The sequence below is a fragment of the Haliotis asinina genome, chromosome 7 (assembly GCF_037392515.1).
Source record: "Haliotis asinina isolate JCU_RB_2024 chromosome 7, JCU_Hal_asi_v2, whole genome shotgun sequence".
In the NCBI taxonomy this organism is placed as follows: Eukaryota; Metazoa; Mollusca; class Gastropoda; order Lepetellida; family Haliotidae; genus Haliotis; species Haliotis asinina.
Genome location: NC_090286.1, coordinates 26,595,993 through 26,619,141, shown reverse-complemented (window position 1 = coordinate 26,619,141; position 23,149 = coordinate 26,595,993). Strand labels below are relative to the sequence as shown.

The 23,149-nt window shown below is 38.8% G+C and overlaps 1 protein-coding gene across 1 annotated transcript; it reads left to right on the top strand.

The window, feature by feature from the left end:
- The first annotated feature begins 836 nt into the window (after positions 1–836).
- Positions 837–5,755, top strand: LOC137291927 (neuronal acetylcholine receptor subunit beta-4-like). Its single transcript, XM_067823483.1, has 2 exons — positions 837–1,934; positions 5,651–5,755. The coding sequence occupies exons 1-2, from the start codon at positions 837–839 to the stop codon at positions 5,753–5,755; spliced, it is 1,203 nt and encodes a 400-aa protein (XP_067679584.1).
- The last annotated feature ends 17,394 nt before the right edge of the window (positions 5,756–23,149 follow it).

Genomic DNA, 23,149 nt, shown 5'->3' with positions numbered 1-23,149 from the left:
TATTTTAAAATGTTGGGGTATTCCATTTTGCGAGCACCCCACTAGCCATAGCCAATATGAAAATGCTTATACGAAAAAGTACACACACACACACACACACACACACACACACACACACACACACACACACACACACACACACACACACACACACACACACACACACACACACACACACACACACACACACACACACACACACACACACACACACACACACACACACACACACGTGCCTACATACAGATGAATCATTTACAAAAAAATGGAACTGGTCACGTTTCCCCTACTTTTTGATAGTATATGTAAAATGCATAATGTTTATGCCTTTTGATATCATTCATGAGTGTTATGTCAAACAGCAAATGAAAGACAAAATAAAAAAGTACATCCCCCGGTAAGGCTCATGGATCGGTCTGCAACTATGGATAACATCAAACATTTGCATTCCTGCATCAGTTCACGTCTATGATTCACCCATGTATTGAACATCCCGGTCGTACCAAGTGCACTGACGTTTTCATTTCACTACCCATAATACAAAGGTAAAACTAATATACTGTTTGTAGAACAGTCAATGTGTTTGAGACGCACATCAGTCAATAAATAATGTGGTTGTCGTGGAATGAAACAATGGCTTGGCAGACATCATCATGTCATGCTTCAAGCTTTCCCCCATGCTTTGGATCGATATTGAACGGCGAATCATGTGTAGTTACATTATCGAGTAGTATGTACCGACGAACCTCATACATAAAGATGAGGTAACTACATTTCAGATGCTTAACAGTTCTGTCTCTGTCAACTTCATTTGGAAAATGAACTGTAATTTCCAAATGTATTCCCAGCTGTCTTTCCCTGTGTTTTTGATTACCTTTGCGTGTCTTTGCGTGGTAAAAGCAGACATAGATGTAGAGTTAAACCTGATCAAGGATGTCATAGAAAAGCGTTCAGTGTTTTCCAAATGCGATCCGCAAAGTGGAAGAAATATTTCCGTCAATGTTATCTTCTATCCTCAGTATATCATTTCACTGGATGAAAGGGAACAAGTTCTTACCTCGAGTGGATGGGTCGACCTGTGGTGGACGGATACGAGATTAACGTGGAATGCCAGCAGTTATGGCGGAATCGACAGAATGTATGTAAATCAAAATATGATATGGATTCCAGATATCATTACTGAAAATTCTGTTGCCGGTTTTTATATCTTGGGATCTGGTCAAGATTTTGTTCTCGTTCATTCGAGTGGAGAGGTGGAGTGGTCACCAGGGAATGTTTACAAAACCGTCTGTGAAATTGATGTTGTTACATTTCCATTTGATTCTCAGCAATGCTTTTTAAATTTCTCCTCTTGGATGTATTTCAAAGATGCAGTTACACTCGTGGTCACAGATGATTCCGTCAACATGGACTTTTTCCAGTCCAACTCTGAATGGATATTGTCAAACATATCAATTTTAGAAACAGATTTTGTTTACCAAGATGTTGACGGCTCTCAAGGGGGCATTGTCTTCGTTCTCAAGCTGAAACGTTATAGTGCTTTCTATGTCCTCAAAATAATTATCCCGGCTATCATCCTATCAGTTTTGAACAGTTTTGTGTTTATCGTTCCACCAGAGTCTGGAGAGAAAGTATCAATGTCTGTAACCACAATGCTATCACTGACGGTGTTCCTCAGTTACATCGGTGACATTACCCCCAACAACTCAGAGAGCATCCCTATCATTGCTCTGTTTGTTGTCCTTCATCTTGCCCTGGGAGCTTTCTCCATCATCTGCAACATCCTCATTTTGAACATACACTACAAAGCCACGAAGGAAAAGGCAAAGGGTGTTCTGAGAAGGGACACAATTGTCCAAAGGACAAATAAAACTGAACCTGCCGAATTGAATATGGACACAATACCTGAGAAAGGTACGATCTCAGGGTGTATAGTGGGTCAAGGGGCCATGAAAATTATGAGACACATTGACATTTTCTTCTTTGGTTTCTTTATGTTGTTATCTGCAGGTGTGACGATAGGCTGCGTAGTAAAGATGCTAAATTAATGTGCGATGTGCGATATTTTGTCTTAGCATTTTTCATGTTGTTATGTGCAGTTGTGACGATTGGCTGCTTAGCTAATATATTAAATTAACGGCCCCATGTACCACAAAATTATGAGACAGTGATACTTTCACCCGGCGTTTTTCATGTTGCAATCTGCAGGTGTGTTACTTTAATGTTCTTTCAAAATTTATGACGTGCAGCTATAACATGTAGTTGGCCTACATCTACTGTCAGTTATAACATGTACAGAATATGCTCATTCTGATTCCTTTTATTTCCAATATTCAAAACTAAAACTTAATTTGATTGTGATGCTCGTAACAGTTTTCGACATGTCTCAGTGCTTTACTAGGTTTAGTACCCTTTGAATGGTCAACCCTCTCTCTGGAACATGCCTTTCTTAGTATATTCTAGAGATGCGTTTGTACCAGTAGCAGGTTAATACATGAATTTTAGACCCTGACCCTTAACTTTAGATATGAATTTAATAACATTAGGTTAAAATATAAGTTTATACAATCGGCTGCTTCGAGCATCGTAGGGCATTTTTTACAAATATACACCATATAAAACTAGATCGTTTCCTGTTCTCTAGAGGCGTATGATGAAATTAAGTTCACGGGGTTTCAAACCACGTGACTCCATGGTGTCTTTCTAGATCTAGAAGAAGCAATTAAATATCCAGATATACTCTAGTCTTCACAAATCCATGCATACCTATTTTAACTTTCTGGAAATAATAGGCTCAATCGATACCAGTCATCAACTTATCTATGACCAAAGTGTCTACACATATTTACATTAGAAGCAAACTAGTATATCTATTAATTATTGGCTCGTGTATCCAAGGGTATAACACCAATGCAAATTGATTAATTGATCCTACTTTTTGTGTAAATAGGATTTTACAAGAACACATTTTGGGGCTCATTATACACATGAAACTACAATTAGTTGATGAGTAGGGGCTCAGTCTCAAATGAGTAGGGGCTCAATTTCTAATTTCGATAATTAACAGTTGTATATACAAGCAAGGACACACGCTTAAAACACAACACACGTCTGGAAGAATACATTTTTAATGTCGGTGTAAAATGCAAATACATGTTTTCATAATATTTTAAATATTTTGTATGACTTGTTGTCTTCTCTTGCCCATCAAGTGGTGGCTTGGTGGGTACCATAAATTGTAGATTCATGAACTTATTTACTGAAAATAAAATATTATAAAGACAAATTACTATTGTAACAAATATTATTCACAATGGCCCGGTTAGCTGGGTCTCCGGTGGATTAATTTATATGCAGTATGTGGTTTTGTTGTCATTAGATATTGATCACAGCATTTGTGGGTAGAGAGGAAGACCAATTGTATGACCCCGGTAACATCATATCGTCAAAGGTTTTGCTGTTTTCACATGGTGTTCGGTATTAGAGTGATTGCAAAGGTACAAGTGGGTTCGTAGTTAGTGTTATGTATCTACGTATGTTATGCTTGCTTGACTATAGCGTTGTATTTTACTTTCATCTGCCCTAGATATGATGACTTACATCGTAAATATTTACCAAATGATTTCAAAATGAATATGTATAGCTTCAAGAAACTACTGTGGATAAATGACGTTCATAGTTTGAAAATGGTCAGCCTATGTATATAATGCACGAAGATGTGCGCCATTACAAGAATGATAATATTAAATTGTACCTTTCTCTATTCTAACCTGTGTTGTATGTTCTCAGTATTTGCGTGTATTATAAACAATGCGTAAAATAGGTAATATTATAAATTGCCTGATTCACTTACAAATTGCCTGAAAATATGCCGATTTATTTCACAGATTGCTTCAGTTTCTTTGTGTATTATCATTATTAGTATAGAGAAAAAAATTACAAGACAGACACACAAGGGACATATTTACAGTACATGTACATGCATGCGAATGGGCGAGTATACTATGTATGAAACTGTATGTGTATGGGTCCGATAGCCTTTGTACGGAAATGAAGTTTGATAGTGATCTTGTTTTGACACAAGCACAATTATGGCAGAAAAAACACACAAATCAGAAACATGCACGTTGCAATATATGTTCAAAACATATTCAATTCAAAGGTTAAATATAACCGACAGACAGGATAATATTCCTAGTATAGACATTAGGAATTTCAGACAAAACTGACGTGCTTTTACAATTTCTACTATATTAAGCATATTTCCACCTATCAGTATCAAATAGTAATGGTACAACGTGCTGACGAATCGGTGTGTTGATTCTGGGTCTTCTCATAAAGTATTTAACAGAATACTTTCGTTACCAGAACTTGATAATCAATACAAGTCACAGTTCATTGTGATCTGTGTGTTGCATAGAGAATTGATTGTCATTAATTCCACAAAATGTTCTGTGAAGCAGATCATGGGCACAACAAACGTATCTTTTTTCCATTCCCCAGTTGTTTGAATCTGGCTTGTGGATTCAAAAATGTTTCGCGTATGTTCACCAAGGTTTTCTTGGACCTAAAGAATGGACGGTATTGTTCGATTATTGTCACGTTCACACGCAGACTCGGTTGGTTCAACCATAGACTGAAACTGTATATTTCACACATACAAATAGTCAACTGGTTTACCCTTTCACATTATTGTTTACATTCACATTGGTGTATCGACACTGTCTTTTCGCCTAAAGCAGTTATCTATATATTGTCCTGTCAAGGAAAACATGCTTGGCGGTTCAATAATTGAGCAAGTGAGTTCATAATTACACCACGTTTATCAATATTCTAAAATATTAAGGCGGGGAAAATGGGTTTGGCACATTGCACCAAAGGGGAAAATCGAAACCGGGTCTTTAAACGACAGCTTTAATCACTAGGATACTCCCCCATTAAATACATGACCTCACTGTAAAAGTGGTCTGTCTTTCAAAAAGAATAGGCTGGAACCCATGAGTGAAAACTGATCTTCTCACAACTGCCAGACTTCATGCTATGTCCCGTGTGATAACATAATTACACACTTTATAATGCTTCCAGAAGTTTCTCCAACTTCCAGGGTCAGACTACGTTGGTGGAATAATCCAGATGCTCTAGAAACCTCGGGACTCGCGGCCTTACATTGTAAGTAACAATCAGCTGCCCTCTCCAGAACGCCAACAGTACCAATGCAATACGATAACAATATTATTCCATAATACTGCCATACAACACTCATTTTGGAGAAAGTAAATTTGAACAAAGTAATCCTTTTCGAATTAAAGTAGAAAACCCTGACAATTACAATGATTAAAGGTAATGAATACTATAATTATGTGAATGTTTTCACGAATGAAAATCATGTCTGCTGTCAAATCAGATCATATTCAACCAACTCGTGATAATGTTGTTTTTACCTTTTTAATCGATGTGCATAATGTCCAAATGTAATTCCCCAAGAGACACGCGTTGTGATGGTTATTCATTTAATGAAGAAAGGTTGGTGAATGGTGATCAGTGTGGAGGAAAAAGTAGGTCACAGACACAAGTGAAATAGTTCCAAACAGAGCTGGAGTTTATCTGATGTTTGTCAAAAATGACCAAAATCTCCTTCTTTGTATTGCAGTGGGACATGTCTGGCAGCAATGCCACTAGCGATGTCAAAGGAGCCGGTGAACTTGGCTTCCGTGGATCTTTGAAAGAAAGCATGGGTCCTCTTCTGGAGTTTTGATCCACTACATGGAATGTCCAGTGGCATCTTTTATACTGGCGTCGACAGCCGTCAGATTACATGTTATATCACTGAAAATATCTTGGGAGGTGTCTGGGGCTTCCTTTCTTTCTGAGACAGGAATGAGACCCTTATGGCAAGCTAGTGGAATTTGCCATTACCGTTTAATTTGGTCAAACTTGCTGATGCATGTGGCTGGACCGATTCTGACAATGCTGCCATTAGTTCTTGGTGTTGGGTATGAGTCACTAATTCCATCAGCTACCATCCGTTTCCCGTCTGTGCTGTACCTGCAACTACTGTACGATTTGAGCACAAGAATGAAGGGTGAACCCTAATCACAATAACATGGACGTCTTGTCATGTTATATTCTGTCTTCAGTCTCAATGGACTCATCGGGTAGGAATGGTGAATTGCAGATACACTGCCACCTACATCTACATGGCATACTGAAACTGTACGTCCAGGTACATCCGGAAACAAGTGACAGAACCCATTTCAGAAGAAATTTGGGCAGTTTCAGCACAATTGAGAACATAAAAGAAAACATCTGGAATTTCTTTCTGTTTCAAAACCATATTACATTCTGAAATGTTGGGCTCGTGACAGACAACAGGAGGAACAAACATTCCTCCCTTCCATATCACACTCCAGTAAGCAAGTTTACATCTTTAAATAGGGAGAGTATCTATAAGCACAAACTAGTGAAAATCAGACACCATCTTCTCTGAATATTATGCTTAAAAATATTCTTACATTTTGAAAAGGCAGCTCACAAATGGTCTGAGAATCAGAATCATTGGTAGTCTGAGATATACAGGTGCTATTTTGGTGGTTTCTTGCCACATTTTGGGGAGTGTTCAGCTAACTATGAGAGGGTTATGTGGCTTAGGTGACACTTGAAAGCATGCACGAAGGCAAAAGTGGATCTAAGGATAAATGAGATTCATGCGCTCTTGGTCGTGTCATCCTTTGCTGAAGTACGTTATTCCTATATGTACATGTATCAGATTTACTTGATAGCTAAATTTGAGTACAAGTGTCAGCAGCTAGAGGGATGATGTCAACTTTAGGACTCTTCCAGTGTTGTCGCAGCTCCTATCGTACAATACGCAACCCTGTGCACATAGAAAACCCCACGAATCGGTTGGTATATGACCAGGTGGTGGCCACATGAACACGTGCAAATACCCATTTGTGGGTACAGCAACGTGCAATAAACATGAACAAAGTACTGTAACTATGTGTCCCAGTCCACCCTGCTGTGAACTCGTACCTCGTAAGGTTGGGAAGCTTTTAGCAACACTGTAGCAATATCATGACGGGAGATATCAGAAATGGGCTTCATGCAATGTATCGTTAAAGGAAATCAGGCTGTAGGTACAGGTTACACGCTATAGTCACTAATCTACCCCACTGATCCGTGGAACGGAAAAAGGACGTGTTATGCAACCTATATATCGGATAGCCGTTGTGTACTGGCGACTCGGTGCCTGACATTTAAATCGTGGACTCGCATTTGGAATCTGTGTTGAGTTTATGGAAAACTCGTTATCCGTACATTATATGAGGAACTGAGAAAGATTTTATGTCTCTTTCATTAGTATTCTTGTGACTCCCTTTGACAGCTTGGGCTCGACATCTGAGAGTGTTTAGTTTATACATGCAGAGGAAATTGAAAGAACATCGGTAACCGTCAGTGTTCTAGTTAATGGAGAGAAAAAACACTGTGAATCGCAATGAAGAAAATTGGTTAAATGCAAGTGGTCTTTGCTCGCTTTAATTAACTTCCCAATCCTTTTACATGATGACTGTTAACTTGATGGCATGATTTTGAAAAGCTCCAGCGTTTCCTTTCGTCTCACACTTAACAATGATGCCTGAAAGCTGATCCATAATAATATGAATTGTGTTTACCTTGAGTGTGATAAATATATTTTGCGCCAACAAACTCCAGATTAGAATACGTATCGATAAGCTTTCATATGTTTTATTTTCAAAAGGTATGAACACACTATACACTGTATGATATAAATATCTACCAGTTCATTCCTCTCATTATGATCCGTTTTCAGTATCCCAAGATCGGCTGGTCAGGCTCGCAAACGTGGTTGACAGATGTCAACATATCCCAATTACATATAACGATGCTCACAATGTTGATCACTAGATTGTCTGGTTCACATTCGATATCTACAGACCGCAACCATTTAACTCACTCACTCACCCACTAACTCTTACTATGAATACCATATGTAAAACATATGTGAGACGAACACCATGAGATTAACAAACCTGGTATCAGTTGATAACTGCAAGCCAGTACCACCGCTACAAAATGTTTCATGAAAAGGTCGTTTGAAAATTCACAGTTGTTTAAATAATGACTTCAACTCATCAATACAACGTTGAAGTCTCATACATGCTTAACCATTTACGTACAAGATACGAGACTATGTTAAGGATCTGTAACCAATGTTGTCTTGACAACCCATTATTCTGCTTCCTGTATTCAGAAAAAAAATCTGCTAAGGTTTAAGCTTCTCGTAATCCACAGGCCCGCGATACATGCGGTGAAGAATAAAGTTGATTAATGGCTTACATAAATGTTTATTTTATGGCATTTGCATTTACAACGAGTATACTATGTATGAAACTGTATGTGTATGGGTCCGATAGCCTTTGTACGGAAATGAAGTTTGATAGTGATCTTGTTTTGACACAAGCACAATTATGGCAGAAAAAACACACAAATCAGAAACATGCACGTTGCAATATATGTTCAAAACATATTCAATTTAAAGGTTAAATATAACCGACAGACAGGATAATATTCCTAGTATAGACATTAGGAATTTCAGACAAAACTGACGTGCTTTTACAATTTCTACTATATTAAGCATATTTCCACCTATCAGTATCAAATAGTAATGGTACAACGTGCTGACAAATCGGTGTGTTGATTCTGGGTCTTCTCATAAAGTATTTAACAGAATACTTTCGTTACCAGAACTTGATCATCAATACAAGTCACAGTTCATTGTGATCTGTGTATTGCATAGAGAATTGATTGTCATTAATTCCACAAAATGTTCTGTGAAGCAGATCATGGGCACAACAAACGTATCTTTTTTCCATTCCCCAGTTGTTTGAATCTGGCTTGTGGATTCAAAAATGTTTCGCGTATGTTCACCAAGGTTTTCTTGGACCTAAAGAATGGACGGTATTGTTCGATTATTGTCACGTTCACACGCAGACTCGGTTGGTTCAACCATAGACTGAAACTGTATATTTCACACATACAAATAGTCAACTGGTTTACCCTTTCACATTATTGTTTACATTCACATTGGTGTATCGACACTGTCTTTTCGCCTAAAGCAGTTATCTGTATATTGTCCTGTCAAGGAAAACATGCTTGGCGGTTCAATAATTGAGCAAGTGAGTTCATAATTACACCACGTTTATCAATATTCTAAAATATTAAGGCGGGGAAAATGGGTTTGGCACATTGCACCAAAGGGGAAAATCGAAACCGGGTCTTTAAACGACAGCTTTAATCACTAGGATACTCCCCCATTAAATACATGACCTCACTGTAAAAGTGGTCTGTCTTTCAAAAAGAATAGGCTGGAACCCATGAGTGAAAACTGATCTTCTCACAACTGCCAGACTTCATGCTATGTCCCGTGTGATAACATAATTACACACTTTATAATGCTTCCAGAAGTTTCTCCAACTTCCAGGGTCAGACTACGTTGGTGGAATAATCCAGATGCTCTAGAAACCTCGGGACTCGCGACCTTACATTGTAACTAACCATCAGCTGCCTTCTCCAGAACGCCAACAGTACCAATGCAATACGATAACAATATTATTCCATAATACTGCCATACAACACTCATTTTGGAGAAAGTAAATTTGAACAAAGTAATCCTTTTCCAATTAAAGTAGAAAATCCTGACAATTACAATGATTAAAGGTAATGAATACTATAATTATGTGAATGTTTTCACGAATGAAAATCATGTCTGCTGTCAAATCAGATCATATTCAACCAACTCGTGATAATGTTGTTTTTACCTTTTTAATCGATGTGCATAATGTCCAAATGTAATTCCCCAAGAGACACGCGTTGTGATGGTTATTCATTTAATGAAGAAAGGTTGGTGAATGGTGATCAATGTGGAGGAAAAAGTAGGTTGATAATGTTGTTTTTACCTTTTTAATCGATGTGCATAATGTCCAAATGTAATTCCCTAAGAGACACGCGTTGTGATGGTTATTCATTTAATGAAGAAAGGTTGGTGAATGGTGATCAGTGTGGAGGAAAAAGTAGGTCACAGACACAAGTGAAATAGTTCCAAACAGAGCTGGAGTTTATCTGATGTTTGTCAAAAATGACCAAAGTCTCCTTCTTTGTATTGCAGTGGGACATGTCTGGCAGCAATGCCACTAGCGATGTCAAAGGAGCCGGTGAACTTGGCTTCCGTGGATCTTTGAAAGAAAGCATGGGTCCTCTTCTGGAGTTTTGATCCACTACATGGAATGTCCAGTGGCATCGACAGCCGTCAGATTACATGTTATATCACTGAAAATATCTTGGGAGGTGTCTGGGGCTTTCTTTCTTTCTGAGACAGGAATGAGACCCTTATGGCAAGCTAAGTCAGTGGAATTTGCCATTACCGTTTAATTTGGTCAAACTTGCTGATGCATGTGGCTGGACCGATTCTGACAATGCTGCCATTAGTTCTTGGTGTTGGGTATGAGTCACTAATTCCATCAGCTACCATCCGTTTCCCGTCTGTGCTGTACCTGCAACTACTGTACGATTTGAGCACAAGAATGAAGGGTGAACCCTAATCACAATAACATGGACGTCATGTCATGTTTTATTCTGGCTTCAGTCTCAATGGACTCATCGGGTAGGAATGGTGAATTGCAGATACACTGCCACCTACATCTACATGGCATACTGAAACTGTACGTCCAGGTACATCCGGAAACAAGTGACAGAACCCATTTCAGAAGAAATTTGGTCAGTTTCAGCACAATTGAGAACATAAAAGAAAACATCTGGAATTTCTTTCTGTTTCAAAACCATATTACATTCTGAAATGTTGGGCTCGTGACAGACAACAGGAGGAACAAACATTTCTCCCTTCCATATCATTCCAGTAAGCAAGTTTACATCTTTAAATAGGGAGAGTATCTATAAGCACAAACTAGTGAAAATCAGACACCATCTTCTCTGAATATTATGCTTAAAAATATTCTTACATTTTGAAAAGGCAGCTCACAAATGGTCTGAGAATCAGAATCATTGGTAGTCTGAGATATACTGGTGCTATTTTGGTGGTTTCTTGCCACATTTTGGGGAGTGTTCAGCTAACTATGAGAGGGTTATGTGGCTTAGGTGACACTTGAAAGCATGCACGAAGGCAAAAGTGGATCTAAGGATAAATGAGATTCATGCGCTCTTGGTCGTGTCATCCTTTGCTGAAGTACGTTATTCCTATATGTACATGTATCAGATTTACTTGATAGCTAAATTTGAGTACAAGTGTCAGCAGCTAGAGGGATGATGTCAACTTTAGGACTCTTCCAGTGTTGTCGCAGCTCCTATCGTACACTACGCAACCCTGTGCACATAGAAAACCCCACGAATCGGTTGGTATATGACCAGGTGGTGGCCACATGAACACGTGCAAATACCCATTTGTGAGTACAGCAACGTGCAATAAACATGAACAAAGTACTGTAACTATGTGTCCCAGTCCACCCTGCTGTGAACTCGTACCTCGTAAGGTTGGGAAGCTTTTAGCAACACTGTAGCAATATCATGACAGGAGATATCAGAAATGGGCTTCATGCAATGTATCGTTAAAGGAAATCAGGCTGTAGGTACAGGTTACACGCTATAGCCACTAATCGACCCCACTGATCCGTGGAACGGAAAAAGGATGTGTTATGCAACCTATATATCGGATAGCCGTTGTGTACTGGCGACTCGGTGCCTGACATTGAAATCGTGGACTCGCATTTGGAATCTGTGTTGAGTTTATGGAAAACTCGTTATCCGTATATTATATGAGGAACTGAGAAAGATTTTATGTCTCTTTCATTAGTATTCTTGTGACTCCCTTTGACAGCTTGGGCTCGACATCTGAGAGTGTTTAGTTTATACATGCAGAGGAAATTGAAAGAACATCGGTAACCGTCAGTGTTCTAGTTAATGGAGAGAAAAAACACTGTGAATCGCAATGAAGAAAATTGGTTAAATGCAAGTGGTCTTTGCTCGCTTTAATTAACTTCCCAATCCTTTTACATGATGACTGTTAACTTGATGGCATGATTTTGAAAAGCTCCAGCGTTTCCTTACGTCTCACACTTAACAATGATGCCTGAAAGCTGATCCATAATAATATGCATTGTGTTTACCTTGAGTGAAATAAATATATTTTGCGCCAACAAACTCCAGATTAGAATACGTATCGATAAGCTTTCATATGTTTTATTTTCAAAAGGTATGAACACACTATACACTGTATGATATAAATATCTACCAGTTCATTCCTCTCATTATGATCCGTTTTCAGTATCCCAAGATCGGCTGGTCAGGCTCGCAAACGTGGTTTCACAGATGTCATCATATCCCAATTACATATAACGATGCTCACGATGTTGATCACTAAATTGTCTGGTTCACACTCGATATCTACAGACCGCAACCATTTAACTCACTCACTCACCCACTAACGCTTACTATGAATACCATATGTAAACATATGTGAGACGAACACCATGAGATTAACAAGCCTGGTATCAATTGATAACTGCAAGCCAGTACCACCGCTACAAAATGAAAAGGTCGTTTGAAAATTCACAGTTAACCATGCTTAACCATTTACGTACAAGATACGAGACTATGTTAAGGATCTGTAACCAATGTTGTCTTGACAACCGAATATTCTGCTTCCTGTATTCAGAAAAAAAATCTGCTAAGGTTTAAGCTTCTCGTAATCCACAGGCCCGTGATACATGCGGTGAAGAATAAATTTGATTAATGGCTTACATAGATGTTTATTTTATGGCATTTGCATTTACAACGTAAAGTTAAGAGCTGGCATGAATGTAAACAACACGCAATCTTGTTTAACTTAAACCTGGTATCAAAAACAAACACAATTGCTGAAATGGACATGACGCGTATGCATTACCGCGGCTTACTGACAATCAGTGTCACTGGCGCTAAATGAAGCCACCAGTTATGGTTACGTTCAGGGATCATTGGGGATTTCGAACGGGTCGGGCATCTAGCTATAGGTTTTACGTCACATGACAACCATGTACATTAGTACATCTAAAATGTTACAAACATATCTAAAAATTCCTTGACAATTCCTGGTTTCAGACTGATATGTACAACTCCAAGCTACATGTATGTATGTATGTATGTGTGTGTGTGTGTGTGTGTGTGTGTGTGTGTGTGCGCGCGTGTGTGTGTGTGTGTGTATGTATGTATAGTTAGTTAGTTAGTTAACATGGACATCTGTCACCCAAGGACTAGGAGTAACTATCAATAATGTCTACGGACTATCTACATAATTTCAAAATTGATAAACCGGTTCAGTTTCTTCGAAATGGGGACAAATAAGATAAAGCCGGTTCATTAAAGACGGAACTGTCAAATAGTTATCCCTTGCGATGCCCTACACTCATCTCATAGTCGAGTAAATGTCTACAGCATTCGTCACCACTCGCCCCTTTCCGAAACTCTCTCGCTCTTCGGCTTGTCCCGGAAGAACATGAGTTGCTGCACAATAGGGAATTTGGTTGTATTTTTCTCGCGGTACAAGGAATGGAGCGGTCGTTATGATATAATCAACAACAACTAGCATGTCCTTGAAGTCTAAAGCGATGAAAACGGTCGTTTTATTAACTGGGATATCGATATAGATGTACGCGCGTGTCTATCGTAAATACATGAAGAGTCGTATCTTTTACCCCACAGTATTGCCTTACATCTCACTCTCAACATTGAGGCTCGCTGACTTGGATAACAAATGTCATCGTATCACAACTGCTCAGAACGATGCTCATGATGTTGATCACTGGCTGTGTGTATTCTTTTCTTTTTGCACAATTTGTTGAGGATGATTGTTCTGAGAGTGGTAGCGACTGTGTCTCGCTCTCTGCACAAGACGTTGAAGCTGAGATCAAGCTGGGTGGCAGGTGCAGTTGACAAGGGTCGAACAGATTTGACCCATTTGAGTTGAGTCGGACCTGACACAGATTAAGTCTGAGTTGGCCTGGCCAATTGTTATAGATGGAGTACGACAAATGACCATGACAAGAAAGTGGATATATTCCGAATTTCAACGCCAACACCACCACATTGGTCCACGAGACACCACCATCTGGTATAGGACGCCCGGCGAAGATCGGCGTGTCATACAGTTCACAAACACGTGTGTGGTTCAACGTCGTTTCTTGGCGAAAAGGTTATGGTGTGGGAGTCAACATATCTCATGGCCGAACACACAATGGCAATCTGACAGCTCTGCGATACAGGGATGAGACCACTGTCCCTCATGTGCAGCCGTCCATTGGTAGACAGAGACGTACTTTCAGACTTCCGACCATCCACTTGTAGACAGATTTCCTGAGACAGCAGGACGTTAAGGTACTCCCCTGTCGAGTGGTTTCTCTTGACATGTCTCCAGCGAGCAAACCTGGGACGACACAGAGCGACGTTAAGTTCAGAATCAACCATTGACGTTACTGAATTGAGACAAGTGTTGGTAAGACATGGAACGGCATTCCACGAGATTTCTTCAATTGTTTAGTTTTGTTGTCAAGCATCAATACCATTGGTGGACTCACGCGATTCTGACTTTTGACACTTCTCTTTGTGTCCAGCGTCAAATCATACAGATTTCGATATGACGTTCAAGAGATATTATGCCATGAGATAAGGAATATAGGATTATATAAAGGAATATAGACAGAGACTTCAGCAACACAACAGTAGCCTTTATTGTTTCTGTTTACTTGAGTCGGCAAGATGGCGTCAAAGCAAGATGGCGTCAACCATCCCATAGACGTTCCATCGGATTTAGATCTGTGATCGGGAAAACTATGGCAAGACACTGGCGTTAAAATTGACAAGGCGGCGGACCATGACCCGTAATGTATGTGAAGTAGCATTGTCATTCCACACTCCCTCTTTCGGTCCATAATCGGATGTATGTGACGCACAAGAGCTTCGTTGATGTATTGATTTTCCGCCACGAAATCAGATCTTCGTGTACTGGACATCGCACTGACACAGTCTCCACCCGATCTGTCGACCTGATGAAGGGGCAAAACGTTTATCTGTCCAAAGGTAAACAAGCAGTCTTCCATCTCGCCGGTACGAAAAAAAACAGTGATTCATCACTGAATAAGACTCATCTCCAATTTCTAACGTTCCAGTTCTGGACTCTATCACACCACCGTGCGTGATTAGGCCAGTGGAAATCTCTCACACCAGGCGCGACACTGGCTTTCTTGGTCAACTCCATATGTGCCGCAATCGATTCCTGAAAGTGTGGTCGGAAATTGTTCTCAAATTGTGTTGTGCAGTCCCGGGTTTGGATGGTAACTCTTGGACGGCCGCTTGTCGGGCGATTTTGAGTGTACGGGAAGCGATTCCAAAGGCAAAACATGTTGTTCTGGTGGATGTTGAAATGTCTGCTATCTGCAGACTGAAACTCCCAAGCTTCAAGGCAGCCAATGGCTATATTTCGATTAGCGGCACCCAGTCGTGGAAGGACGGCTCTTTCCAGGCTAAAATGAATGATACAACGTTAAGCTTTTCGCAGCGACATCGCATGCTTTTCGGTGTACTTGCACGTGCATTTTGCTTTGCATGTTTTCTGGTTGGCGTTTTGGTGAGCATTTCGTCAAACGCTTCCAAAGCAACGGGAAAAGTTGTATTGTTTTTTTAAACAGCGATATGAGTCCAATATTGAATTTCTCAAAATATCCTCACCTATGCGTTTCTTTTTGTAAAGAGTACGATATGTTGTCTTTACAGACGTGTTCCCATCGCTGTGTGGCAGAATTATTGCTGATGCAATGTGAAAATGAACCCGCCCACATTGTGTTCACGGGTAGGACTAATTTTGTTGTGTATCGTGTCACTATGTGAACTCAGTTTTCGCTGAAGAGCATAAACATGAAGTAAAACGCATATGAAAGAGAACCTATAGCGCATCGTTTGTCCTTGGCATGAAAATGAGTTTTGGAAAATGGAAGCAACCTTATGCTCGTAGTCTGGGATCATCTCCGTGTTAGTTCTTTCAATATTCTGATTAAGGATAGTCCCAACATGAATCCAGTCACCTGTGCAGCCCACCGTGGTTTATTAATGAACGTATCAAGCGTCCAATGAACATTATACTTCATGTAGAAAATGACGAGCATGGCACAGACGTGATTATTTACCATTGTATGTGAGGTATTGTTGAGCAACAAGATGGTTCATATCATACTGCAGCGTTCCTAAGTCTTAAGACCGTTAACACGCAAATGCATTATGTTTACTTAGTGATTGTGCTGCATTATGACCTTTAAGCACACGTCTGTGTAAATTATATGTAAATAATGGAATGTTGACATAAAAGAAATTCCTTATACTTGTGCATTGAGGTTTATACCATTTCTTGTGTAATTTACATCAGTGACTTGAATATTATCGATGAGGTATAAGATAAAATTGCATCCATACCATACAGATGAAAGGACAAAATATAAGATGTTGACAGACTTCACAAACAATCGCATTGTCAACACTGATGTATTGATTTCGGTGCAGCTACAAGAGAGCACTAAGGCCAAAAGATGCCATTTATTTGGAGAAGATGCAGTCTTTACCTCAGGATTTATTCCCACTCAAGAAAATTGTGATTACAGGATATAATGTTGATTGGTTGGTCTTATAACAGTGGAAGAATTTGGTATTCAATTTTATTTGCTTTTAAGGAATCGATAATTAAATGAAATGTTAACGTTATCTAAAAGATCCTTTATTAAATGAAATTTTGAAATAATTATCCCGTTTGATGAAAACTATTAAGAGTCAACAAGACATGTTTGGCAGTAATTCTCGCATCACAAGGAATAGTAAATGGAGGATCCTCGACTTGTCAATAAATACATATATCAAATAATCTTACATATGAGTTTTGTATTGATAAATGAGGAAGAAACGTGCATCATTACTAACATCCCAAAAATACAATACGAAGGTTATTTGATACTGCAAGTTCCAGTAATTGTATCATATTCCCACCGTTATCCCTCGTCGAATGTCAGTTCTGTAAAATCCTTGATTTATCAACTTAATTTATACTACTCTCTCGCTTCTACGTATACCGAAAAGGTTTGTGAAATGGTGGACGTCCTCGTTGATAATATATTTGTGAATTATGGGAACCAGTTGTGTTACTCTTCTTGCTGCCAACTAGGCATATTAGTAAGTTTTCTAAGCCAAGCAATATATGGGTAATCTTCAGTCACTAAGGTAACATTCGAACAATGTTTAGAATCTGAGTTAAAGTTAACCATAGTAAAGGCTGCTTCGTGAAGGGAGCCCTTAGTCTAAAACTTAACTGGTTAAGCTTCAGTTAAATTGACGATCAACCATAATGTGCTGAACTGCCATCAAATGGCCATTTCAGTTCCACTGATTTTGTTAATGTGATCTAGGAGAACAGTGAAAGAAACTCGTCTCTATAAATTGTACATTGCCGCACACAACGCACACAAACCAATAAGGTCATATGGCGAGAGATGCTTGACAACAACCAACCTGCCATTTACAAGCAGTTACAGCCTCTGGGGTCTACATGTCACAACTTTTGACATGCCACCTCAGCGTCTATATACACCCAGAGAATTCATCGTGGTATGATCAAGCAAATATTACAAATAAAAATGGTATCAGCCTCTTCTTAGAGGCACTATCACTCGCGGAGAGTGGTGTGAAAACATATATCAGAAATACATATAATAATTTTTATAAGAAATGGTTTGATAAAAGAATGTGACCAACAGAAACGTAGTAGATGCAGATGTTTAATCAAAATCAGAAAGTCAAATGATACAGAATCCCAACATGCATATAACTTCGCTAGGAATAGGCGCAAAGACAAAATCGACACAGTTATCTGCAAAACAGAGACAAACATTAGAAAATAGTGTAAAAGGAGTTATGATCCCCACTAATCTTAATGGTAAACCACACCCGTGCAACCGTGGAAGCTGTCAAACTGGCATCTGACCAAACTGGCAAGTTGTCAACACCAGCATAAAGTCTCAATCCCACCCGTAGCTTGTACATGTATCATCAGCACTATAATCCAGCACACTGTCTAAACCGCATTATTTCTTCAGTCACGACGAGTGCCGGTTTATTCAGCTTCCACTGTAATATGAATGAGTGACTGTTACATTTCAACAACCTATTTTCTACCGACACACAGGCTAGTAATCAAGATAACCAGACCTCAAATGTAACACCTCCTCCAATAGGTTAACTTACATGTGATACATTAGATTCTCCTATTAGCCACGAAAAACTAACCAAAAATATTGACTCAAAACTGGCAAATCACCAGGATATGATTAAATACCTCCTGAATGTTTTATATATTGCTCTGACATAGTTACACCATGCCTTGTTTTACTTTTTTGCCAGATTTTAGACATAGTGTGCTTTAAGAAATCTTGGACTGGTGCATAAATAAGGTGATAGAAACAATACCAACTAACAATTACAGAGGCATAACGTTGCTAAGCGTGTTCAGTAAGATTCGTCTACATTACGAATGAGAGTCTAAAGGTCTGGGCCGATAGTACAAATAAGGTAAACGAAGCCCAAGCAGGATTAATATTCTGTGAGGATTACACATCAGTTGACAACATCCTCATCCTATAATCCTTTACAGAAAGGTACTTAAATATGAAAGGTTGTGAATTCGATGCCCTTTTAATTTTTCTAAAGCCTTTAACTCGGTAGATAGAAAGAAACTGTAGACATCCTCACGGAATTAACGCCAGATTGAACATATTCACAAAAACCATGTACGAGCATGTAAAAACATTTTTAAGAATGACAGTGAAGTTTCATTCATGTTTAAAATACATACAGGAGTTAGACAAGGTTGCATTCTGAGCCATTTTCTATTTTTTTCTTTATTAATAAATTAGCCTGACAAATTCATGAAACCTACAAGTGTGGAATATAGCTACACCCCGATACGATGAGCCTTTGTTTTTGCAGATGATGTTACAGTGTTTTTTCCACTACAATAAACGGACCTTAGTGGCAAATTGGGACCTTGAAAAATACAGTGAAGATACACAATTGAGTGTAAATATGGACAAAACTAAAGTGATTGCCTTCAAAAACTGGACGTCCATCACGAGGGATAAATATTTCAATGTCAAAACGGTTAAGGATCATTTTACCAGTGTTAGTTCTCATTTAATTATTGGGTTTTTTTTAAGAAATTGATTTCATGATTGAATTTTGATTAATATGTGTTGTAGATAGATGCATTTTAATGATTGGTAGTATAAATTAGCAACTGGTATTGTTAGTGGCTGTATCCTCAAAGGCAGTCAAAGTATTGTAAAATTATTATCCTCCTGAGAGGGTACGTAAGTCCCAAAAACGTTCACAGTTTAGTTTTTGCTTACCCGGTTTTAAACGTAGTATATTTGTTCTTTTAAAATTTGGCTAAACATTCGTACAATCGCCAGCGGCTGAAGGGATGGTGTAAATCCAACTACGGTCCATGCAGGTAGCACAGGTACTGTAAGTCCCCATGGACCCCGGTATGGTGATCTACCTTCAGTTGTTGGCGGTTTGTATATGTTATAGTCCTCTATAGTTAAATTGTTTTAGATTTAATTACTAGCTTTAAATATCTGTCTGTAATAGTCCAGTTGTTTTACTGTCCTTCGTTGACAGACTTTTTGCCATTTTGTATTATGTATGATAGTAATGGTTCTCCTCACAACATGACTGCAATTTTTCCGATGTGAAGTATTCTTTCAACTTACTCATTTGATTCAGTTCCCCAAAACATAGAAACTATGTTGCGCTAGCTGAGTCTGTTTGCTAGTGTAGGCAGTGATGCCAAGTTTACACGGGTGAATAAACCTCATGGCTACAACATCGATAACTGACTAGAGAAGCGCATAGATAGCTTCCTGCAGCTTATTCACAACTGTTTCAATATTGAGTTTAGGCGTTGATTTATTGATGAGTTAATCTATTTACACTTGGTTTATACACTAGAATTGAGAGTCCGATGGATTGACAGTGAAACTGGGAATCCAGGCAATGCATCAATTGACATCAGGTTAGATACTTGTTGCCATGTGTTACATTCTATGAGTAACGACCCAGATCTCATTCGCTTGATATTTTTGATGACGTCTCCTGATATAGCATACACTGCTTTAGAAACAGCAAATGGGTAGAGTTTGGGTTTTGTTTTGAATGTTCTGTCACAAGAAAGCTTGGCCAGTACTCTACGTGCTTTGATTTTATACAACTTTGATTTTATACAACTAAGTAATCATTCTACCAGATTGGGCCATGAGCCACCGCCTTCTGGGCATGAGGCCCTGGGCAAATTACAAAATTGAAGCTTTTTAATTTCAAACATATAAGCACAAGCCAATGCATCTGACGGAAATTTTACATAGTTTGTTACTTTTCTGCAGAAGAAAATATACATGTCATACGGCTAGGCATGACCAGCCGAATGACTGAATCGGGCGCTTTCAACCACCTGTCCAGTACGGTTGACGTGATATGTTGAGGAAAGGGACACTGTTCCAGGAACCAGTACACTCAACCGCAAGACTCGTGTCTTCCACCGACACAGGGGCGCAACCCACGGCAAACGCGTTGCCCTGTTCGACCCAAGGCCAGCAACGGGGTGTAGACCAAAAATGCCCCCGGGTCCACACGGTGGATTGGAGAGCTCTTAACGTTACCCAGCACCCACCACTTAGAGATGGCTCTTCACGAATGCCTCTTCTCAAGAGGACAATACAATTTACACTACTTCCTCGGTAGCAGACTAAGTTGCGAATTACAAATAGTAAACTATCTACACAAAATCATAATTGATCAGCCGGTTAAATTTCTTTTAAATGAGTACTAATAAGATACAAACGATCCATTACAGACGGAACTTTCAAATAGTTATCCCTTGCGATACCTACACTGTATCATCTTATAGTCGTGCAAAGATCTACAGAGGTTCGGGTAACATCTCTTTAATCTGAGGGAGAAGAACAGTTGTATTACGTAGCTTAACAACACATGGTAAACGCAACTCCTTTTTATTGATGGTATTTTTGAATGGCTTTCACTACTTGGACGACACAATTAGAGATCGTGTGCAACCCCGACCCCGAGACGAGGTAACTCACTCTACAGCATGATATGAAAACAATGAATAGTGAAACATCCTCGATCATATTAATACAAGAATCACATAGCACTTCATGCAGTTCGTAATGAAAATATAATATACTCTTCACAAAAAGTTATGCTACACAAGTTATCATGTCATTACATCTTCATTTATTGAATTTTCATATCATCGAATAATGCAATAAAAAGGTGAAACACAGTTATGGTTGATGAGAACGACACTGAGCACACGATTAGCATAATGAAATGGTATTGAGCAATGATAAACTTACACATCATCAAAAGCTTGTACCAGAGAAACAGTCGTGCCACATGTGCTGCATTGATGGAACAAAAGCTTAACATTAATGTTAAGATTCTAGTCAGTTTTGGACAGTGAAGCAGTGTTCAGGAAGCAGGATTAATATTCTGTGAGGATTACACAACAGTTGACAACACCCTCATCCTATAATCCTTTACAGAAAGGAACTTAAATATGAAAGGTTGTGAATTCGATGCCCTTTTAATTTTTCTAAAGCCTTTGACTCGGTAGATAGAAAGAAACTGTAGACACTCCTGCATTCTCACGGAATTAACCCCAGATTGAACATATTCTTAAAAACCATGTACGAACATGTGAAAACATTTTTAAGAATGACAGTGAAGTTTCATACATGTTTAAAATACATACAGGAGTTAGACAAGGTTGCATTCTGAGCCATTTTCTATTTTTTTCTTTATTAATAAATTAGCCTGACAAATTCATGAAACCTACAAGTGTGGAATATAGCTACACCCCGATACGATGAGCCTTTGTTTTTGCAGATGATGTTACAGTGTTTTTTCCACTACAATAAACGGACCTTAGTGGCAAATTGGGACCTTGAAAAATACAGTGAAGATACACAATTGAGTGTAAATATGGACAAAACTAAAGTGATTGCTTTCAAAACTGGACGTCCATCACAAGGGATAAATATTTCAATGTCAAAACGGTTTAGGATCTTTTTACCAGTGTTAGTTCTCATTTAATTATTGGTTTTTTAAGAAATTGATTTCATGATTGAATTTTGATTAATATGTGTTGTAGATAGATGCATTTTAATGATTGGTAGTATAAATTAGCAACTGGTATTGTTAGTGGCTGTATCCTCAAAGGCAGTCAAAGTATTGTAAAATTATTATCCTCCTGAGAGGGTACGTAAGTCCCAAAAACGTTCACAGTTTAGTTTTTGCTTACCCGGTTTTAAACGTAGTATATTTGTTCTTTTAAAATTTGGCTAAACATTCGTACAATCGCCAGCGGCTGAAGGGATGGTGTAAATCCAACTACGGTCCATGCAGGTAGCACAGGTACTGTAAGTCCCCATGGACCCTGGTATGGTGATCTACCTTCAGTTGTTGGCGGTTTGTATATGTTATAGTCCTCTATAGTTAAATTGTTTTAGATTTAATTACTAGCTTTAAATATCTGTCTGTAATAGTCCAGTTGTTTTACTGTCCTTCATTGACAGACTTTTTGCCATTCTGTATTATGTATGATAGTAATGGTTCTCCTCACAACATGACTGCAATTTTTCCGATGTGAAGTATTCTTTCAACTTACTCATTTGATTCGGTTCCCCAAAACATAGAAACTATGTTGCGCTAGCTGAGTCTGTTTGCTAGTGTAGGCAGTGATGCCAAGTTTACACGGGTGAATAAACCTCATGGCTACAACATCGATAACTGACTAGAGAAGCGCATAGATAGCTTCCTGCAGCTTATTCACAACTGTTTCAATATTGAGTTTAGGCGTTGATTTATTGATGAGTTAATCTATTTACACTTGGTTTATACACTAGAATTGAGAGTCCAATGGATTGACAGTGAAATTGGGAATCCAGGCAATGCATCAATTTACATCAGG